A 22,588-nucleotide genomic window follows, 5' to 3' on the forward strand; every position below is an offset into this window, starting at 1 on the left:
CAGATTCAGTGAGTCACTGGCTCATCAGTAATATATGTCTGGCTCAGCCAGGCTTGAAGTGAGACTACTTGCAAAGGTAGGGATCTGCACTTCTCACAAGTGTTGTTGGAGTCTACCCCTTGCTCCTTTTTCTTCATGTAAAGTGCTGTAAGGCTACATGGCTGTTTTTGCACACACACACACACACACACACACACACTGGATTATGGACTTGCTTTCTTTTTTTGTCCCCTAAAGGAAGTCGAGTCCCCATAACATGAGCAATACCAGCCCACACACAGGCATCCAGTTTTACATTTTGTCATAGACATTTTTCACAAACAAGACAGTCATACACACTTGCAGTGTCAGATACAAACTGACACACTGCTGTAAGGCTGATTAGAGTTACACAGCATCAACCTGATTGGGGTTTAATTAACTTTATGTAATGTTGCATGTTAATTACCAAATCACACGGCAATTAAATCTGCAATAACAAAAACATTGGTGCATTCGTGACATTTTGCATTATGTTCACCTGTTTTGCAATTATAATGATCTTATACTTTTAGAATAGGAAAGAAATGCATATGTACAGCTATTATACACAGTATAAGACAACACTGAAAAGCTATTCACATGAACAATCTGTAATCCCAGAAGAAAGACTGACCAGCCTTTTATTCTCTTTAAAATCTACAATTTTATTTTTTATTAGAATAGGCTTCATGAAAATAACAGCATAAGATTTGTATCATTAATTGCTTATCATTAATTAATGATTAGCCAGTTTATGTCAAATAACTTTGCCTAACAATTGAATACTAAATTGAATAGAGTGAATAGACTACTTTGAACCAGATACTTGGCATTAACTAACACCAGTCTTTACTTTAGAGGCTTGTAAAAAGCATTTAGTTCAGTTACAGTTTTAATTTTGTAAAGGAAAGGCTCGTGAACAAACATTAGAGCAGCTGCTGCTTTGGTTATTAACTGTGCAGTTGAATTCAGCACCTAAAAAAAGCCTTTATTGACAGGGTCACTGTAACAGTGTTATTTCAAGTACACCCTGGACAGATCACCAGTTTATTGCAGAGCTGCCACAAAGACACACATTAACACCTACAAGTTATTTAGATTCATCAGTTCTAATCTAACCCCAAACTTCCTGTCTTTGGGCTATGGGAGGAAGACAGAGTACCCAGAGAAAACCCACACAGACACAGGGAGGACATGCAAACTTCACATAGAAAGGGCACAGGTTCAAACAGGATTTGAATCAAGGTCTCATTTTTTTACACCTGAAAAACAGGAGGGTGTGGGTTCGATTGGTGTGTGGCACTGTGGTAAATGTCACAACTCCATGAAGTCAGATGTAATCTTCCCAGTAATGAGAGCAGGTTTACTTGGACAATGTCTCCCCCTTGAGGCTGTAAATATATTTCCAGTGTAGAAAAAAAGAACAGCTACATATAGACCTCGTGTCACGGGCCCTTCTAGTTTCTGATTGGCTGAACACACCTGATCCAGGTAATCAGCAGTGGGTAGGTCAGGGATAGTTGGAAAACCAGCAGGACAGTAGCTCTTGGGGGCCAGGGTTGGTGACCCCTGTTTTATATGATGCTATATTTGAAATATTCAATTATCAGTGTCTAATTTCATGCTAATTCATTTTGTTTTATGGCTTGTATGCTGTACCATTTAGAATGTAGCTTGCACACTTACATACATAATACATACATAAACCAGTTTTGATATGGTTTTGTTGCCATCACATACAAACCGTCAATAGGCATGTGCTTGTAAATATATAATTGCAGTTATTTGTAGATTCTTGGTAACCAATCAGCTTTAACTGTACTATTTCAAGACTTCTTGGGACTAAATTATCCCAGTTTTTACTTTATAAAAGTATGTTTTTAAGTACACTTTAGGGGTAGTAAACTTTGGGTACATAAATAGATTATATCCAAGTTTAATTTAGTACTGCAACTTTACTGTGAATTAAACAAATTAGTGGTATCTATATACTGCTAGTCAACTCTTTAGTTTATGAAAGTCTACTTAGAAATATACTGCAAATAATCTGCTATATATACTGTTAGTTTGCTAGCCATATAATACTTATCCCCCTTCTTGCAGTATAACGCTAGTAAACTTATTCACTTTAAAGTATTTTTTGTACTTCAACTATACTATTGCAAAAGTAACCTGGGCAAGAAAAACCCCAAAAACAATCACAACACTTTTAATAAATTTCTTTTAACTTGACAAAATTGACTGAAAATCTCAATTACAAGTGCAATTACAAAAATGACAAAGGAAACAAAAGGGCAGGGTATGTATCACTACAGCAATTACACTTAGGGTGAATGTAAAAATAACAGGACAAGACTAATTAACTACAACACAGGGTGAAATTATAGCCACCTACACTGCTACAAAGATGCAAAGGAACATGACCAAACAATGTGAACATGAAGAATAATACTTGTCAAAAACTTGTTTCTACCCTTGGGGCATGCTGAAAAATGTCATTCCAACCCCCCAACACACTGGCATGCTGTGCAGTACTTGTACTGTAAGTGAACTTATAGGTGCGAATTACATCTTTGCCAAATAGACAGGAATGGGATTAAAAAAGCAGCCAAGCACATTTAATTTTGTTTAGTATATCTCTTTAAAAAATTATACTTTCATTCTTGAAATATAGAAAGTAATAATATAGACAAAGTATAAAGCCTTACAAACACACAAACTGAAGCGTGTCAGTACTTTAAATTCAAGTGCTCTTACACTTGAGCTGCGCTCAGCTCTGCGCAGGTTGCGCAACTCGGCGCTTGTGAAGCGTGAGTCGGTGCAGTTCAGCTAACTGATAGAGATCTTACTGTAGCTAGCTACCCCAACCTTGTCCGGCCCAGGTAGTCTTACAATGAGAGCGATCCTGCAAGAGTCGAATGGCATTTAAGTGTTGGATATATTAATTTCAGCACGTGAGTGGTACAAAGTGACTTTACCATCTTGTTAATGTTTTGACAGATAGCTTCGTGTTAGCACTAGCTAATGTTAGCCAAACAAAACCAGCATGATGTACTCATGAATTAATGTTAGTCTGTAAATGACCTGACCTGTACACATGGGTGTGTCAGTATTCTAGTAATGGTGCAAACGATGCTGTTTTGTAGTTTAGTGTAAGTTAACCAGTACGGTTGAAATTTATTTGACTACCGATGGCTAACCAGACACGTTAGCTAACTGGCTGTAAGGTCAGCTAACAACAACACTGACCTGATGTGTTGCCAACTGAGGACAAATGTTTTATTTACACGTCTGATAACAACAGTTGTTGTGGTCGCCTGTGTTTGTTTGTTTGATTGTTTGTAACAACCTGGAGTATTGTAAAATGGTGTAACTGAATTTTATTTATCTCTTTGCAAGTAGGGCGTCCAAATGGTGATCATGTCAGGCACAGCCACTGTGCTGCAACAGTTTGTCAGTGGGCTGAAGAGCCGAAATGAAGACACCAGAGCGAAATCTGCCAAAGATCTGCAGCATTATGTGACTACAGAGCTCAGAGAGGTAAAAACACAAGTAGACATCACCTACTAACAATGTACCATGAGAATATTGTTGTAATTTGCTGTTTACTGAGTGATTGTTGTTGCCCATGATAGCTGTTTTTTATAGTTTCAGGAGTGAACATGAGTCCTTACTGATTTTGAATAATTATAACCTTTTGTGACTTTTACAGTTGAGCCAGGATGAAGCCACTACGTTCTATGATGAGTTAAACCACCACATATTTGAGCTGGTATCCAGCTCAGATGTGAATGAGAAGAAAGGAGGCATTCTTGCCATTGGTAAAAACCAAACCGAGTCATGCCATGTTTTCATCTTCATTTTTAAACTTTTAATTAGTCAATCTAACATGGAGGTATATATCTATGACTTAATTTGTTCCAGTGAGTCTGATTGGAGTTGAGGGCGGCAATGCTACCAGGATCAGCCGCTTTGCCAACTACCTGCGCAACCTTCTCCCTTCTAGTGACCCTGTGGTGATGGAGATGGCCTCTAAAGCCATGGGACACTTGTCTATGGCAGGGGACACTTTTACTGCTGAGTATGTGGAGTTTGAGGTGAAAAGGGCCCTGGAATGGCTGGGAGCAGACAGGAATGAAGGCAGACGCCATGCTGCAGTAAGTAAATGCCAGACTGTCAGGTCTATGTTGCTTGTTATGGAAATATCACTTGTTTTTGGTGGTGAAATGAGGGCAGATGATAATTTCTGCCTTCTGACATTATATGATTTTCCATCTGTTCTAGGTGCTGGTGTTGAGAGAGCTGGCTGTGAGCGCACCCACCTTCTTCTTTCAGCAAGTGCAGCCCTTCTTTGACAACATCTTTTATGCAGTTTGGGACCCCAAGCAGGCCATTCGAGAAGGGGCTGTGTCTGCCCTGCGAGCCTGTCTCATCCTCACCACACAGAGGGAGACTAAAGAAATGCAGAAACCACAGTGGTACAAAGTATGACATTAACATTTTTTTGATGAAGCATTCTTCCTTACTATATGTTTTATTTGCCAGAGGAAATTTAATGCCATTGTAATAGGGTATATGTGTGTTTGTCCTTTTTACAACAGCAAACCTTTGAGGAAGCAGAGAAAGGCTTTGATGAGACTTTGGCTAAAGAGAAAGGAATGAATCGTGATGACAGAGTCCATGGTGCTCTTTTAATCCTAAATGAGCTGGTTCGCATCAGCAGCATGGAAGGAGAGGTGAGTTGTGGCTTCACAACGGACACATTCTAACACATCAAAGTAAAATATTCCCCTCACTGTCGTACTTTTATTACAGCGAATGCGTGAGGAGATGGAGGAGATCACGCAGCAGCAGCTGGTCCATGATAAATACTGCAAGGAGCTGATGGGATTTGGAACCAAGCCCCGCCACATAACACCCTTCACTAGCTTCCAGTCAGTGCAGCCACAGCAGTCCAACGCCCTCCTAGGCTTGTTGGGCTACAGCACGCCTCAGGGCTTCCTAAGTTTTGGAGCAACGCCGGTACCTACCAAGAGCTCGCTGGTGGAAAGCAGATACTGCCGTGAGCTGATGGAGGAGCGATTTGACCAGGTCAGTTCTTTTCGAGGAGTGCGACTGTATAGAAAATAGATATCATGCCTTTGCAATTTTTTTTCCCCTGTAAGTTGGTTTTAAGTTGAACCAATTTCTGCAGTCCTTTGATTGGATAATTAAGATATGGAACTTTGGTGTTGTTTACCCACAAACCTTATGATGGTCAAACAGACTGAAGTGTTGTAAATTGATAAATGTTCTAGCTGTAAACACAACAGTGTTTTTATAAAAGTGAACACTGTTGCATAACAGTGAATGCCAGCAATGCAAGAGTTGTACTATTTTGAGCACCAGATTAATCGTAGTTGACACATGATTTTATGCTGCTGTTTTTCCAGGTGTGTCGGTGGGTGCTGAAATACAAGACAAGTAAAAACCCTCTGATCCAGATGACCATCCTCAATCTGCTTCCACGCCTGGCTGCTTTCCAGCCACATAACTTTACAGGTAGGACTAGTCCATGTTTGAATTCCAGCTTTAACCATTGATGAATGTGTACCATGCATTCTTTTCCATCTCTGTATTCACTGAGGCTTTTGGTGTATATGGAGAAGAAATATAAATAAATGATGATTGTTACTTCATCTCTTTTATCTTTAGCTTAGTGGGCTTTACTTTAATAAGATGTTTTGAAATTTCTTTCCCTACATCTGTGTGTAATCATTTGTGTTGTGGTGGTCCATCCGCTATGCAGACCAGTATCTGTCAGACACTATGGGCTACCTGCTGGGCTCTTTGAAGAAGGAGAAGGAGAGAACAGCAGCTTTCCAGGCTCTGGGGCTGCTGGTGGTGGCTGTCAGGGCAGACATCCAGCCGTACCTCTCTAAAATCCTTGAGATCATCAAGGCTGCCTTGCCTCCCAAGGATTTTGCACACAAGTCAGTAATAGAAAACATGTAACTGGCTCTGTTTACGTAAATGATATTTCTACTTATTCAGATATTGATATGTTTTATTTAGTAGTTTCCTAACAATCACTGTCTTACTATACAATTTTTGATTTGGTCTTATGCAGTAATATCATAGGTCTGTCGCATGTTTGAAGAATCAATTGTATTTTTTTTTTCGATTTGTAGTTTTCAGAAGTATTCAGTTAATTAAAATGTAGTTTAAAATGTATAATTTATGGAGCATCTGCTCCCTCCTGGAAATGTTGAAAAGTTATTTAGGGATAGAGTCACTGAAAGTAAAAGAAACCTATTCTCATAGTCTGTGGTTTTCCCCTTTCCGCTCTTCAATGTGCATAGGAGGCAAAAGACCATGCAGGTGGATGCCACAGTGTTCACCTGTATCAGCATGCTTTCCAGAGCTATGGGCCCCAGTATCCAACCAGACATCAAGGAGCTGCTGGAGCCTATGCTGGCAGTGGGTCTCAGGTGGGACATAATGGTTTTGCCTTATATGGGTTATACTGTTATTCTTTTGTTTATAAACACCACAACACATTTCTTTATCCTGTTATCCAGTCCTGCACTGACGGCAGTGCTGTACGACCTGAGCCGTCAAATCCCCCAGTTGAAGAAGGACATCCAGGATGGTCTGCTGAAGATGCTTTCTCTGGTGTTGATGCACAAGCCACTCCGTCATCCTGGCATGCCCAAAGGCCTGGCTCAGCAGCTGGCCTCACCAAGCCTCACAAACATCCCAGAGGCAAGTGATGTCGGCAGCATTACCCTGGCCCTGCGCACACTGGGAAGCTTTGAATTTGAAGGTAAGAACTTTGAAAAAGCCAGGTTTAAAAAAAAAAAAAAAAAAAAAAAAAAAAAGAAGCCCCTTTATTGTAATTTACTTAGGAAATACAGGAAGATAGTGTCTACAGAATGCATATACCTAATATGCTTTTGTGATTGTCTGTATAAATGCCCTGCTTGTTTTAAAAATAGTTATATTGTAAAATATCCCAGTTCATCCATTGTTCTCTTTTTTTACTTTCATCAGGACACTCCCTCACCCAGTTTGTACGACACTGTGCTGATCACTTCCTAAACAGTGAGCACAAGGAGATCCGGATGGAGGCAGCCCGAACCTGCTCACGCCTCCTCACCCCCTCCATTCATCTGATCAGTGGCCATGTTGTCAGCCAGACAGCTGTGCAGGTTGTTGCAGATGTGCTCAGCAAGCTGCTAGTTGTTGGAATCACTGATCCAGGTAATACTTGAAGCAATCAAAGGGTAGAAGGTAGATTTATGAATTTTTTTTTTTCCTGTTCTTTTCAATAGATGATGTATTAAGGTCTCTAAATACAGTGCAAGAATCAGCATGTAATTGTAATTATATTTGTAGCATGAGAATGCAGTTGTTAAAAGCTATCATGTCCCACGATGATAAAGTTAAATACAATAAAAGTCAAAATGATTTTTTTTTTTTTTTGGTCTCTCTTCCTTGCAGATCCAGACATTCGATACTGTGTGTTAGCATCTCTCGATGAACGTTTCGACGCTCACCTTGCCCAGGCTGAGAACCTGCAGGCACTGTTTGTGGCGCTGAATGATGAGGTGTTTGAGATCAGAGAGCTGGCCATCTGCACAATCGGACGCCTCAGCAGTATGAACCCTGCCTTTGTCATGCCCTTCTTACGCAAGATGCTTATCCAGGTAAGAGAAGCATAGCAAATGGCACACTACAAGTAGTTTAATGAGTTTTTGTGTTTAACATTTAACTTCTTATTGGCACTGTTTTTTTCTAAACTTCTAATATTATGATAAATAATTATTGTTAATCAGTAATTATCATGATTACCCCACTCTATCTTGGAATTTAATTAAAAAATTGTATATTTGTTTTTTGATGTGTTTCATGCTTATTTTAAATACATATTTGGTATGTCTTGTTGTTTCACTTGGATTCCTTTGGAGGGCAGCAAAAGCCATGATGTTATACAGACCTTAAAAATCCCAAGTATCCCACATTAATATATGTATTATGGGAGCAGCAACACAGAGGCTGCTTCTTTACCACTATTATGCACACTGTGAATTAGCTTCATTGAGATTTATTTTACATAAACAAGGATGAGTGTTTTACCTAACTCAGCTTTAAATTTTGATTCAGATCTTAACAGAGCTGGAGCACAGTGGCGTTGGCAGGAACAAAGAGCAGAGTGCCCGCATGCTTGGTCACCTAGTGTCCAATGCTCCCCGCCTCATACGGCCATACATGGAACCCATTCTCAAGGTACAACTGTGTGCTAGTTCTTTATTGTGAAGATATGTGTGCGTGTGTGTGTATACGAATGTATTAATGCCTGTTGCCTCAGAGAAGCATGGGTATTCAGTAGACTTTCTCTGTATAAATGAGTCTATTACAACCTCATTTCTGTGAACTCTTGGAAGACATTATTTTTCTAATTGTGAAACTTAAGGGAAAGACTGGGGCTTGATAGGTTAACTGACTCCCCTACCTTTTGCTTTTGCAGGCTCTGATCCTCAAGCTTAAAGACCCAGACCCAAACCCTGGAGTGGTCATTAGTGTCCTTGCGACCATTGGCGAGTTGGCTCAAGTAAGGCTGGACTTTTCAGTACCATGATGTTTTGTGAGGACTTCATATTTCACATTAATTTTATAGCTGCTACTGATTGAAACTGAACACATTGTCCTGTGCACATTATTACATTTTTAATCATTTGCTGTAGCTGTATTAAAGAAAGCTATCTGAACTTGTCCTTTTCTAAAAGTAGAGGTTAGTCTCTCACCCATGGGTATGTGCCTCGCTCCACCCTGTCTAGGTGGTTCGATGGTCCTCACAGAAGAGTCAGGAAAGCAGAGATAAAAGCAGGCAGACCATGCAGTTCAGACAGAGTTCAGGAGATGCACAGGTAGACCAGGTTTTGACAGTTGGCTCAGTGCAGGGAGAGGCAGGTATCCAGCAGTTTTGGATCCCACAGAGGAAGACACAAGAAAATGTGGGTAATACAGACGACCTACCATGTCAACTTTCAGGCAAAATTGTTAACAAAAGACAAATGCAGAAAGACCCTATGTGTAAAATTTTCAAAATTTTAATAATAGTAGTGGTAGCATTAAGAATGCATTGCAGTAAATGTTGCAGACAGCAACATGTCCCCCTTACCCTGAAAAATCTCACTTGACACTGAAACGAACCAAGCAAAAACCTGACTTTAGAATAATTAGACAATTGCTTTCGTAACTGAAATTCTACACCAAAAGGCTATGGATTTATATGCTTTTTATAAATAATACCACAAGTAATTGTAAAACCATGTGCAAATCAACTAACTGTTCCATTTTAGACAGAAAATTGGACCGATTGTGAGATTAACACAGTTATAATTGGTTATCCTGTGCCTGTCCTATCAGGTCAGTGGCCTGGAGATGAGGAAATGGATGGATGAGCTTTTTCCAATCATCATGGACATGCTGCAGGACTCCTCCTCTTTGGCCAAGCGGCAGGTATATGAGCAATATCTGCTTTTTGTATTTTTAATTTTTTTTTTTTTATTCCTTAGCACTACACCAAATTTTGTAAATATACACAGAAGTTACACAGAAGTCATTTTGAGAGCATTGTTCTTCTGGTACTTTCGGTTTAAATAGGATTGTATGCCTGGAGCTAAAAAAAAAAAAAAAAAAAAGACAGATTAGGTATTAATCAGTGGCTTATCAAAAAGGGACTAAAAAGTAGTTATAATTGTTGGCAGGTGCTTGTAAATAGGATTAATGTGTGTATGATCAACCATAAGAATCCAGTAAAATCAAAATATAGTTATTTATGTGGCATTGTTTGTTTCATAGGTATGTTTTGTTACATGGCTGTAAGGAAGCAATATAAAATGCATTCTAAACATGGTTTTGCTTCATCATGCCAATTTTCAAAGAGAATGTGCTTCTGATGTTCCATCAGGTGGCGCTGTGGACACTGGGCCAGCAAGTGGCTAGTACAGGCTATGTGGTGGAGCCGTATCGCAAGTACCCTTCCCTTCTGGAGGTGCTGCTCAACTTCCTCAAGACAGAACAAAACCAGGGCATCAGGAGGGAGGTACGCATGGGTGCCCCATCTTGGCTGTTTTCTCCCCACAGTTGTCTGCTACCAAAGTGAACCCATCCTCTTGCTTATAGTGAATCAGTGTGATACCAGAAGCCCTACATTTCATTTGACTTTGACCAGTGAATTGTCATCACATTAATACATGCAGGATGAGGACATGCACATTTTCCGTAGTTATGAGGAACTTTATACTAAGTCTTGAGGGTATGATGTAAATAATTATTGTTGTAGTTTCTTTTCTTGCCTTGTACATTTTATGGGGCTCAGGGAATGCATTGTGACATGAACATTGACTGAACCTGCTGATCCTAGCTGACTGCTGTGCATCCCCAATAGGCTATTCGTGTTCTGGGCCTTCTCGGTGCTCTGGACCCCTACAAGCACAAAGTGAACATTGGGATGATTGACCAGTCACGAGATGCCTCTGCTGTCAGTCTTTCTGAGTCAAAGTCCAGTCAAGACTCAGGTAAGCCTTCAATCCCTTAGACCACTTCCACTCTTGCATCAGTGCTTTAATTATTTTTAGTGTACTTTTTTACCACAGGTCAGGGTATGGATAAGTTTACCTTTCGGTCTGTTTTGCTCAAGGCTGTAGAAATATTAAATTCTCAGTGCCTGAGATAGAGATTATCTAAGTTAACATGAATCTCATTGTGTGGATTTATTGATCTCGTTGTATTGATGCGTAACTTATTGAAATGCTCTAAAAAAGGCATTTCATGTAAAAATGTAAAGATAAGCTCTGGCACACTTGTTTCATGGTATGTCATAAAGGGTTAAACAATATTTAATAATGAAAAATCATTTCAAACTATTTGTGCATGTATTTGGTTGTGCATGTTTTGAAACATGAATGCATACACAGAATCCCCTCAGTTTCTTGCAAGTCATCTTTCTATGGTCAAAATGTGGTCACTGCAGCGAGAAACTTTCATCTTCAGTTACTTAGGTTTTGGAATGTGCGTCACATAGATCAGTGTAATCCAGTCTGGCCATAAATGCTTATTATCATCAGGTTTACATTTCATAAATCTATATCCTGTTAGAAATGGAGCACAGTGAAGTGATAGGTCTACTCACTCAACACAGAACAGTGTTTTTAATGGTCGTGTTCCTACATTTGAAAAGTCAACAGAAACTATGGCTTTGACGTTGTGACATTTGGGTGCCTTGGTTCTGTGCATTCTAGTTTCTGGCTTTTGTCTGATCTGTATCCAAATAAACGTCCTCCAGACAGAGACTCAGTTCATAGGGAAATATAATGGCCACAACTGAGTGACATTTTTTAAAGGAGAGCCGTCTCATTTAAGGTGACCCACTTTTTGCACTTCTTAGATCCTTGCAGATAATCTGGAGAATGACATTTATATATAAAAACCTTGTGTCACTAAAATTATTTGGACTCATCCTCTTTAATCCTTGACAGATCACAGAAATTCTCAGGTAATTCAAGAGGTTTCCATTCTTGCCTCAAGGCCATCATCCTCTTAAAAATTCCTAATAAAGATAGTAAAAATGCTAATCTGGCTTTAGTCATATGTGTCTGGAATGCACGTCCCCAATTGTCTGATCCAGTCTCATGTTTCTCAATGTGACCTCAACAATATGGTAATAGTTTTACCAGTCTCCTCTCAAACTAGTGGACTATGACCAGCATTGGAGTCTTTATATCTTTTGGCAGATTCGTCAGGGTCAGTGTCTGGAGCACTAGCATATTTGACGGCATGTGTTTTCTTGGAGATTACTGGCTCGGCCCAGCTCCTCACATGACTTCAAACTCGACCAGTCATACCACCACAGAACATCAGGGTCGTAAAAACTGATAGAACAGTGTATATTCATTTTAGTAAGTTTATGTATTTGTGTCTGTTATTGTGGCCAGAAAGAATTACATTTTTTTTCAACACAGTTGAAGCTTGAATTGCTTCAGCACTGCTGCCTCACTCAGTTACACTGATGACTGTTTGTGGGCACTAAAGGTACAGATGTGTAACCATTTATCACCGTCATTAATCTGGACTTGGTGAAGGTCAGAATAATAAAACATCAAATAGCAAAGCCCTCTTTAGCTTACAGACTCTGTGCCAATCTGTTATGTGTACAGTCCAGAGACTGGGGGGAGATGGCTACAGCAGCTTAAACTGTACTCCTGCAGAAAACCAGTGAAGTGCTAAATACCAGACCATGAAAAACTTGTAAAACTAAATAGTTCTGTATAGATAAATAAATGGACTGACCACATATGCAATTTTGCAAAAGAAGAAATATATGTTTTGTGAAATAAATGTGCATTATAAATCTTAAAAAGACCAACACCGTTGGTCTATGTTGGTTAATTTTCAGAAATGCTCAAAATCTTGTCACAGCTGCAAAAATCATCTCAGCTTCTCCAGTTCTTGAAGTGATTTTAAAATGGCATTTTACAGAATGCAGCAAGCACTCGAATATATGAAATTTGTGTGGTAAAATGAGATTTATGGTCTTGAGTGTCTTGAAGAGTCATGACAACATGTTATATATTCAGCTGGCTTGGGCTGATGAAATTATTGTTGGAATATGATTTATAGTCCTAGAGTGAGCATCAATACTTATGATGGTATGATCGCACTTTTCTGAAAATTTTAAAGCCGATTTTTTTTTTTTTGAGCTGGAAGTTTTCTTTTATTGCTTGTAACTGGAGCTAGTGTTAGTTTTACATATGCAGTTCAGAATTTAGAATGCATTTTAAATTGCTTCCTTACAGCCATATGAAGTTAAAGCCAAAATAAGAGCTTTTCTTCCACCACCAAAAATTAAAACACTGTTTTTTTTAATATAGAGCTAACACTAGATAACTACTTTTAAGTCATTAGTGTGTTTTGTATGGTTTAAATAAGTAATATTTGGAAAAGGAAGAAAATCCATATTTTGGGGTTATAATTGGGAAACAATGAAGACTTCCATCAAATAACATACGTTTCTCCCTCCCAGCGGACTACAGCACCAGCGAAATGCTAGTGAACATGGGAAACCTGCCCCTGGACGAATTTTACCCTGCTGTGGCAATCGTCACTCTGATGCGCATCCTGAGAGACCCTTCACTCTCCAACCACCATACAATGGTGGTCCAGGCTGTTACCTTCATCTTTAAGTCTCTGGGCCTCAAGTGTGTCCAGTTCCTGCCTCAGGTCATGCCCACTTTCCTCAATGTCATCCGGGTTTGTGATGCCAGTATCCGAGAGGTAGGTAGCTCTACGGAATAGGAAGGAAGAGGCTGTCTTGTTGCTTTGTTGTCTATTTAGCTCTGGTTAATAATCAGTCATTCACAGTTCTCTAAACCTCTTTGGTTTCTGTGCTTTTGTTGTCCCCCAGTTCCTCTTCCAGCAGATGGGAATGGTGGTGTGCTTTGTTAAGATCCACATCCGCCCTTACATGGATGACATCTTTACCCTCATCAGAGTAAGTAACTGTGTCAGGTCTTCCCTAATCCAAATTCCCAAACACTGATGATCCAAGCCTCTTGTTTTCTCGTGAGTCAGGCAAACAGCTGCAAACTCGTAATTGCACTCACTTATACTCTCAACTTTCCTCATTAGGAGTAATGTGCTCAGAGCCCCTGGATGAAGTCTGGTCCCATGTCACACAGCAGTACACAGTGTGTGTGGTGTGGTACTTAACTAGAAAGATCAAAGAGAATGTGGAATCGTGGGAATGTAAAAATTATTTTATTTGTATCTGCATACTATTTTGTCTTTTCTCTTTTAGTATTACTCATTGTTCAGAGTCACACTTTCTAACTCCAGTTCAACATTTAGATCTAAAAAACAGCTTGACTCATGTTGTCCCATTCATTCTTAAATGGTGATGACTCTTGGTGTTCACTCTCATCACATGAGGAGCAACTTCTGACACAATAGGCTCTGGACTTGCTCAAACACATTTAGCACATATTCACACAGCAGGTCAGAAAATACCACAATGCATATTGGGAACACCATTACCAACTCTTTTGCTGTAGCATTGACTCATCTCAAAGAAAAGTAATTGAGAGAAGTGGACCATTGTACCTCGTGTCCCTCTGAGGTAATAAATGGTGAGTGAAACAAAGAATCTATTCATTTTTTTTGTCCAGCTCTGCTCCTGCATCCAGATGAGAGGCTGGAATAGAGATTCAGGATGTACACTCACTTGAGCTCTAGTCAGCTGCCGCTGGGAGGGAAAGCAGGAAGTTGGGGGCTGCTACGTGAAAGCTTTGTATTTCCAGAGGGAAATCTGTCCAAACGCCTCTCACACATTCACCAATGTGATGGAAACACATTTGAAGTTCCTCATACACACACAAACCCTGAATGCTATACCAGAGTATGGTGTGCTTTGTGTTTGATACTTTGGATGTGCCCTCTGACTACCGTAAAAATTTATATCCAGCTGGACTTCCATTAATTTAGGTCACTTTTATTTAGGACAAATATAAAACTTACTGTGACAGGCACATCTGTACATTAGTTTAGCAAGTATTAGTTAACTCTAGGGATTCAGTGAGGTGGTATACTGCCTCTTAGGTAATGGCAAAACAAACCTAGCATCAGGTCAGTGGGACATTGAATAATGCTAACCTGAAATTCTGTGGTATTCATTCAACCATTACCATATACTTGTGTGCTACTCAAAGATAGGACAGTGTTTTCTAGTTTATCAATATTAGAACAAATAGTATGCAAGATATTGTTTTAATTAATAGGAATGTATGTTTTCTTCTGTAGGAGTACTGGACACCTAACAACCCCATGCAAAACACAATCATTCTTCTGATCGAGCAGATTGTGGTGGCACTGGGTGGAGAGTTCAAGCTCTATCTGCCTCAGCTTATCCCACACATGTTACGTGTTTTCATGCATGACAACAGTACTGGGCGCAGTGTTACTATCAAGGTGAGTGAAAGGTGGCACAATTCAGATGTACCTGTGCATGTAGGGTATTATTTTCATTAACCACCAGAGAACACAGGAAGATAAGGTGTCATTGCTTAATGATTCACAGGGCTTTCACTTAACTGCAAGCTAAATTACTAAATCTAAATACTAGATTGCAGTTAATTGTCATCTACATGTTTCATTAAGTGTATGTAAAATTTATATCTAAAGGTTAAGTCTTGGAAGTTTACCCTGTCAGAAGAAATTTCAACAGGTTTACTTGTAAAAACTAAAAAAAACTAGCAGAGCAATACAGGAAAAAACTCATATAAACATAAAATGAATCAGAACAAAATGAAGAGACAACAAATTGTGAGGCTGCAGAAATGAATCCAGCACGACGGAAATTGAAAGTGTGGTCACAGAGCTGGAACAGCTTTTCATAACCCCCAACAGAAACTTAACAAATAAAAGCCTGGAAACAGGTTAATGCTGCCGCGTATACTTCCTCAGCAGTGTGCAGAGCAATAGCTGAAATAAAAAAAAAAAAAGATATTGAGTCAAGCAGACCAAACTGCTGTGGCCTGGTGTCATCATCAGAAACCTGAAGCTTTTCCGCCTTCTTCACTTTGTGCAGGGTTTCATCTTATTGAACACTCTCTCAAATACATGTATATCTACACACTGCATCTTTAATCATATTTGAGATTTGAGCTGATATTTTAGTAGATAATTCTCTGCTAAGGGAATTGTGTATTTAAAAAGGACTCCTTTCATTCCATACTGCTTCAGAAAGCACAGGCACTCAGCCCTCAGGTGACTGTAGGGCTTTTTTTCTGTTTTTCTCCATATTTGTATCTGCTGCCAGTATTGTCTGGCTTTTCCATCAAATCCTGAATCATTTCACCACAAAGACAAACTCATAAGGACCCTGGTCATCTACTGCTCTCTGCTTAGTTTCTGTTTTGTCTCAGTTTGCTGTATTAGATAACCCAGCAGCCCACAGTCTGAGGTCTGAATCTGGGGCCTAATCTTTTAGCATAGGATGGGGATCATAAAAGGGGGAACAGGGAATTGGGTTAGCCTGTAGTCCAATGGGGAAGAAAAGAAAAACACACTTCCATCATTTCGTGGAGCTGGTTTCCTAAGCCACCACCCCAACCCCCAGCACAGACACACACAGACACTCACACGCATACACTTCCACCTCTACTTCCTGCTGTCTCGCCATTTGCAATTTAGACAGGGGGAATCATAGTTGGGGTCAGGTTTGGAACATTATCCTTCAAGAAAACCATCTATTCAAACATACTGCTCACACTTTCCTCATATAACATGACCGTGACCAACCAAGTAGAAACCTTTCTCAAAATACAACTACATTTATTGTTTTTTTTTTTTTCTTTTCTTTTTAATTTTCTTTTTTTCAGCAGCTGGCTGGCTAGATGGAAATGACACTTTAACAGATCTAGTAAGCCCTACAGTCCTGATGATGTGTTCCTGTATTATGAAGTTCACATTTAGACTTCATAGTCTGTGATGGTTTTAAAGTTTACAGTTACTGACTTTATCATGACATTACTGAAAATAGTTGTGTCGAGTGTTAGGACGTTAAAAATGTTCTGTTTGAAATAAATTAGTATCTGTTGCATTTGCTTTGTATAGTATCAAGTCATCGACAAATAAGTTATCCACTTATTCTTTCATTTGTAGTACAAGTTGTCCTAGAAGGCATACATGTATACCAGCACCTTGCAGAAACTGAACACCATCTGGCTTTACCCTTAGGATTCCTATAAAAACGCCTTTAGCTCTTAACAAACTCTTTAAAATCATCATGTTAAGTCTTGCGGTATGTGGGATTGAGCAGCATGTGCTTTATTTTTCAGCTGCTGAATGCCATCCAGCTGTTTGGTGCCAACCTCGATGACTACCTCCACTTGCTGCTGCCTCCCATTGTCAAGTTGTTTGATGCCCCTGATGTGCCCTTGCAGGCTCGGAAGTCAGTACTCCATGACTGTCTCTGTAATTGTAATTGTAGTTCAAGAACTAGTTGTAGTGGATTAAGTGAAAAATATGAATTGCCATCCAGGAATTTTATTAATTTATAGCTATGTTATATACTAAATCAGATTTCAATTGTTTATTTCTGAAGGAGCTAGATTTACCCCATGCGTTGATCTCATAAGGAGGAACACATTAAATACTGATTTTCGTCTCACACCCATATTGAAGAATATAGCTGGCAGATGCTGCAAAGGCTTCACATTTCTTCTTGGTCATGTTTAAAGTCATTCAGTGCTATGTCTGTCCTTGTTACTATCTTTAACTAATCTAATCTTATTAATATATTATTTTGTCTTTTCTGTTTTTCCTCTGTCTGACTCAGAGTTGCCTTGGAGACACTTGATCGGTTGACAGAGTCCCTGGATTTTACAGATTACGCCTCACGCATTATCCATCCGATTGTTCGGACACTTGACAGCACGCCTGAGCTACGCTCTACCGCTATGGACACCCTGTCCTCACTAGTGTTCCAACTGGGCAAGAAGGTAGATGTCCTCAGGGCCTCCTTTAGATGTAGATTATTCAGTAGACCATTTCCAGCTTGCCTACTGCTTACTTTACAAGAGCAGCATTTTGGCCCCCGCCTCTCCACTCTTTATTACTTCCTGCCAGACGGCTGATGTCATTGATTGTTTAGTTATGGGGGGATGGGGGTGATGGTGGTGGTGTTTATTAGAGTGGATGAGGTCACATTTACCTCTCCCTCTCCTCCTGAGCCTTCCTTACCCCAAAACCTTCTTATTTTCAGGCCTAACCACCAGCCCATGTGCAGCCACATCTGGCAACGGGAAGCTTTAGATCTGAGATTCATGGTGGTCAGATACAAGTGCAGGAGTGAGTTATATGGTTTATGGTTAGTGAAAGAGGTAGCAACACCCATTTATTTACTCTCTTTCACTTCCCTCTTATTTTCAGTACCAGATCTTCATTCCAATGGTGAACAAAGTGATGCTGAAGCATAGGATCAACCACCAGCGTTATGACATACTCATTGTCAAGGTAAACCCCCCTAATATATCCAGCTTTTCTCAGAAATATAGTAAACCAAGTGCTTTGGTACATGAGAAGTTACAGCAGAAAACTATATACATTCCGTGTCCACTGCTGGCAGTTCTAGTCAGGCCACTGACATTTGTCACAGGTCTCCACCCTCTCTTTATATTTTTGCTTGCCCTGTTTTCTGTCTCCTCTCCAAGACCCGCTGACATAATAAAGGCAGAAACTGCTCAAAACGCCATTGGGGAACCAACTGATATTATGCCTGTTTCTAACATGTTTCCTCCATTCATAACCATGTTCCGTGTTTTTTTTTTTTTTTTTTTTTGCCTCTTGTGTAGTCAGGGCCAAACATTATATCCATTGCACAGAGTAACTACACATGGTCAAACAATTAATTACATAATTTTAAATAAACAGTGCACCATAAGCAAGTCATTAGCATGTTCTGTTTATCAACACTTATCCCTCAGGAAGGAAATGCATTTCTATGTTCACAAAATATTTTTCCGAAACTTGACTCAACAGTTGGTCTGTGTGTGGGCTTGGTGTGTGGCCTATGTGTGTGTACACGTGTTTGTGGTCATAACAGGGATACACTTTGGCAGAGGAAGAAGAGGACTCTGTAATCTTCCAACATCGCCAGCTTCGTGGTAACCAAGGTGATGCTTTAGTCAGTGGGCCAGTGGAGGCAGGACCTATGAAGAAGCTTCATGTCAGTACTACGGCACTTCAGAAGGTCAGAAATGAAAATTTTACTTTTTAAACTTGTTCCACTGGTAAAGTTGTTAAAAACAATTGCTGTTGTATACAGTAAACAGTCCTGTTTACAGGCCATAGTTTACTTGTGATTATGACACATGGACAAACAAACTAGAATAAAGGACAGAGAAACACACTGAGTACAGATGCATTCATACAGGCCACACATGCTCACTGAAACGTTTGACTAGTATGAAAATGATGTCAATTATATGCTGTGGTCTTCACAAGATCTCAATCCATTGGTGTTATAATAGGGGATTGATTTAAACAGACTGGTATCCATTACATTATAAAACACCAAATAACTGAATTTTGAAATAATGTTTCTCTAGTCTTTGGTACATTTGGTGACTGGTAACAAAATTTTATGTTATCGCAGTCATATCATTCCACACACATTGCATGTGAAACTAAGGTCTGGAGAACTTTATTGTAAATACTACTGACTTCTGAAACACATTATTTCTATCTTTTCACAGGCTTGGGGCGCTGCCAGGAAGGTGTCGAAAGATGACTGGCTGGAGTGGCTGAGGCGCTTGAGTGTTGTCCTGCTCAAAGAGTCATCATCCCCAGCCCTGCGATCATGTTGGTCTTTGGCTCAAACTTATATTCCTCTTGCCAGGTATATCACTTCTGCCACATTTACCATTCTAGCTCACACCATCCTGCTCTCTTCTTTTTTTAGCCTTTATGTTGTCTCATTTCTTCAATGCTCGACATGTATGATAAACCACAACGGCTAAAAATATTCATATTCCCAGAGACATAACAGAATTTGAAGTGCTGTCTTTGTACTTTGCACCTTAAGAAAGCTGAGGTATTTGAACAGCCCCTCCTCAGCAAAACAGTGAAACATCAGCTGTTGTTTTAGGGCCCTTCAGTGCAGAGCAGCTCAGTTACCAGCCATACAAGACTGATTGCACCAGCTACCCGCTTCCAGATGTGACTGTGTGTAACTGTAAATGTGAAGTTGGTTGTTACCGGAAAATACTATAAATGCTGTGTAATCAAAGCTGTTACACAGCATTGCACTTGGCTATAAAATAAGCCTTTTTATACAAGCTACAGAATAATCCGACTACTAATTGATTTGGTGTTCTCCCAGATTCTCTTTCTTCCTCAAAATATTCAAATTTTGAAGTAGTGTGACACATTGCCTATGTTTTAATGCATACATGCTGTTTCTCCGGTCAACAGGGACCTCTTCAATGCAGCCTTCCTGTCTTGCTGGTCCGAGCTGAGTGAGGACCAGCAGGATGAGCTCATCCGCAGCATTGAGTTAGCACTCACCTCCCAGGACATTGCTGAGGTCACACAAACTCTGCTCAACCTAGCAGAGTTCATGGAGCATAGTGACAAGGTTAGCAGTAAACTGCAGTAGCTACAATAAACTGTAGAATCACTGTGATACACTTTATACTGAGGGATTGTATAGGCTATGTTATTGGGGTGCTTTCAGATATATATTTTTCTTGATTCAGAGCTTTGATATTAGCTAGTATGGGTAAATATATAATCTCAAAGCATTCAAACCTCATCTGTTTTCATGTTGTTAGTGTTGAAACATGTTCACTTAGCACAGTTTTATACCTTATACCTGCATTAATTAAAGAAAGCAGTTGCAAAGGCACTTGTATAAAAATAAAGTAAATGTTATATCGAACTGCTTTGTTTTTCTGTCATTCAAAGTAATTGAATTATACCTGAATTATATTTTAACCTGAAGTTCTGTTCATCAGACATCAACAGAATAATAAGTTCTTTTGATGGTGAAGCCCAGACTAAGCTGATAGTCGAGGTTACAAAAAAGTGTTCATGTAAATTTTATATTCTTAAAAAAAACGTTGGTTGTTTTCTAAAATTAGTTTTCTTTTCCAGGGCCCTCTACCTTTGAGAGATGATAATGGTATTGTGCTGCTTGGTGAGAGAGCTGCCAAGTGCCGTGCTTATGCCAAGGCTCTGCATTATAAAGAGCTGGAGTTTCAGAAAGGTCCCTCACCTCTCATCCTGGAGTCTCTTATCAGGTAGGATGTCTGAAAAACTCAGAAGCAAACTTTTTATTTTTTAACGAGAAACAGCCCAAACTTTTATAAACAGTGAGCTGTTGAACTCACCTTTCTTTGACTGTGTTTGAGTGAAAACAGCATTTTTTTTTTTTTTACATGAACATTTCAAAGAAGAACTGACTTCACCTAAATGTTTATAATTACTTGGAACATTAGATTAGATGGTTTTAAATTTGGTTTAGTTTTTACAGTAGAGTCAAAGAAATATGTAATCTATTTAGATATCACAGTATTTCTTGAATGTTAAGATTTGCTTATAGCAAATAATTGCTTGGTACATTAGGTACAGTAGATTACTGCCTAATGACAAATATTAAATTAAGTTCAGTTTTTAATCTGATAAATACATAAATAAATTATATTGCTATGATATATACATACCTCCTGTCGAATAGCCCTTTGATATCTTGTCATCTTTTCCATCCCCCTTTTTCATTCTGTATATCTGTGTCTTTTTCATTGCTTGGAGAAATCTGTTTTCCAGGCATCTAATTGGACTCTTGCCTCCTTTTCATCTATGAGTGCCTGGACTTGTGTTTCTAAGGGGCCTGTTTTCAATTTCTCAGGAGCCTTGATGGTGATGAATGTGAGCCAGTACTCTGGTGTTTTCAATATACCCATCTGGTTCTCGCTCCTCCAGGATTTCCCATAAAAGATCTAGAGGTTGATGTGCAAAAAGCACTGCATAAACCTGGATCTACTGAGTTGTAGTCGCATTAGAAAAAAAAATCCATTCACATCAAATGCACATTTTTTGATGATGAGGAGGCATCATTTCTGCTTTTTTAGTTGCTGATGACTTATGGTGAGCAATATTATTTAAGTGGTTGTTTTTTTTGGATTCCCTCATGTGGTCCAGTTAAAATTCAGCATATTTAGTCTGAGTAGAAGAGATACTGCTTAATAGGACATTTTTATAAGGGGTATGCAAAATTTGTTAGGATTCACAAGGATTAGTTTGTAACCTGTGTATATTTTTAGAGTTCTCAGCTTTGGGCCAGGAAGTGGGAAAACTTCTTCCCACTATTCTGAACAACAGATGAATGATTGATTTATTGAGCATTTGGCATATGGTATTAGTACTTTCTTATTTTGTGCAGTGTAATGGACTAGTTACTTGTCTGTTTTATTTATGTTTATACATTTTGTTGTATTCGACAATCACTACCATATGTGATGAACATAAAGAGTGTGGGATACCTCTGCATCTTGCAAATAGCAAGTTTGAGCTTGAAACATTGTAGGGGATGGACACAATAGGAGGAACACTTGTACTATATCATGTATTTCAGTAGCCCAGCATACCAGATTGATTAACCTTAGGTTATTATGCTTTTGTTATGACTTCATGAGATGCAGTTTTCCAATGTCAGAGAATAACAACCATAGAAATGTGTGTTGTACCTTATAGGTGTATCTACATAGGATTCTAAACCAGTTCAGTTCATCATTGTTTTTCTCAGGCTGTATTTAAGCCACCAGATGATTTTTATACTGTTTTATACACAGTCCATTGGCACACCATAGTGTATATGATCATTTGGATTTAATATCTGCACAGATTTAATAAGGAGCACAGAGGTCAAGTCACCTTCATATTCATCTTCTGTAAATAATAACTTTGACTTTGGCAGCCCTATTTGATACAAGTTAAACTCCCTTTAAAGATAACTTGAAATTGC

At 39.2% G+C, this 22,588-nt stretch overlaps 1 protein-coding gene across 2 annotated transcripts in view; it reads left to right on the forward strand.

The window, feature by feature from the left end:
• The first annotated feature begins 2,830 nt into the window (after positions 1–2,830).
• Positions 2,831–22,588, forward strand: part of mtor (mechanistic target of rapamycin kinase) — a 60,509-nt gene continuing 40,751 nt past the window's right edge. For both annotated transcript variants that reach the window (XM_026332053.1, XM_026332054.1), the window contains exons 1-28: positions 2,831–2,975; positions 3,424–3,561; positions 3,734–3,842; positions 3,946–4,178; positions 4,306–4,506; positions 4,623–4,757; positions 4,837–5,112; positions 5,454–5,562; positions 5,810–5,993; positions 6,363–6,491; positions 6,582–6,826; positions 7,054–7,263; positions 7,504–7,709; positions 8,167–8,289; positions 8,531–8,614; positions 9,433–9,525; positions 9,977–10,111; positions 10,457–10,586; positions 13,091–13,341; positions 13,472–13,558; positions 14,863–15,030; positions 16,902–17,014; positions 17,402–17,564; positions 17,995–18,078; positions 18,668–18,814; positions 19,320–19,462; positions 20,038–20,200; positions 20,719–20,864. In XM_026332053.1, coding sequence (XP_026187838.1) covers positions 3,433–3,561; positions 3,734–3,842; positions 3,946–4,178; positions 4,306–4,506; positions 4,623–4,757; positions 4,837–5,112; positions 5,454–5,562; positions 5,810–5,993; positions 6,363–6,491; positions 6,582–6,826; positions 7,054–7,263; positions 7,504–7,709; positions 8,167–8,289; positions 8,531–8,614; positions 9,433–9,525; positions 9,977–10,111; positions 10,457–10,586; positions 13,091–13,341; positions 13,472–13,558; positions 14,863–15,030; positions 16,902–17,014; positions 17,402–17,564; positions 17,995–18,078; positions 18,668–18,814; positions 19,320–19,462; positions 20,038–20,200; positions 20,719–20,864 — 4,196 coding nt within the window. In that variant the 5' untranslated portion in view covers positions 2,831–2,975; positions 3,424–3,432. The remainder of the gene's footprint in view (positions 2,976–3,423; positions 3,562–3,733; positions 3,843–3,945; positions 4,179–4,305; positions 4,507–4,622; positions 4,758–4,836; positions 5,113–5,453; positions 5,563–5,809; positions 5,994–6,362; positions 6,492–6,581; positions 6,827–7,053; positions 7,264–7,503; positions 7,710–8,166; positions 8,290–8,530; positions 8,615–9,432; positions 9,526–9,976; positions 10,112–10,456; positions 10,587–13,090; positions 13,342–13,471; positions 13,559–14,862; positions 15,031–16,901; positions 17,015–17,401; positions 17,565–17,994; positions 18,079–18,667; positions 18,815–19,319; positions 19,463–20,037; positions 20,201–20,718; positions 20,865–22,588) is intronic.

The sequence above is a fragment of the Mastacembelus armatus genome, chromosome 7 (genome assembly GCF_900324485.2).
Source record: "Mastacembelus armatus chromosome 7, fMasArm1.2, whole genome shotgun sequence".
In the NCBI taxonomy this organism is placed as follows: Eukaryota; Metazoa; Chordata; class Actinopteri; order Synbranchiformes; family Mastacembelidae; genus Mastacembelus; species Mastacembelus armatus.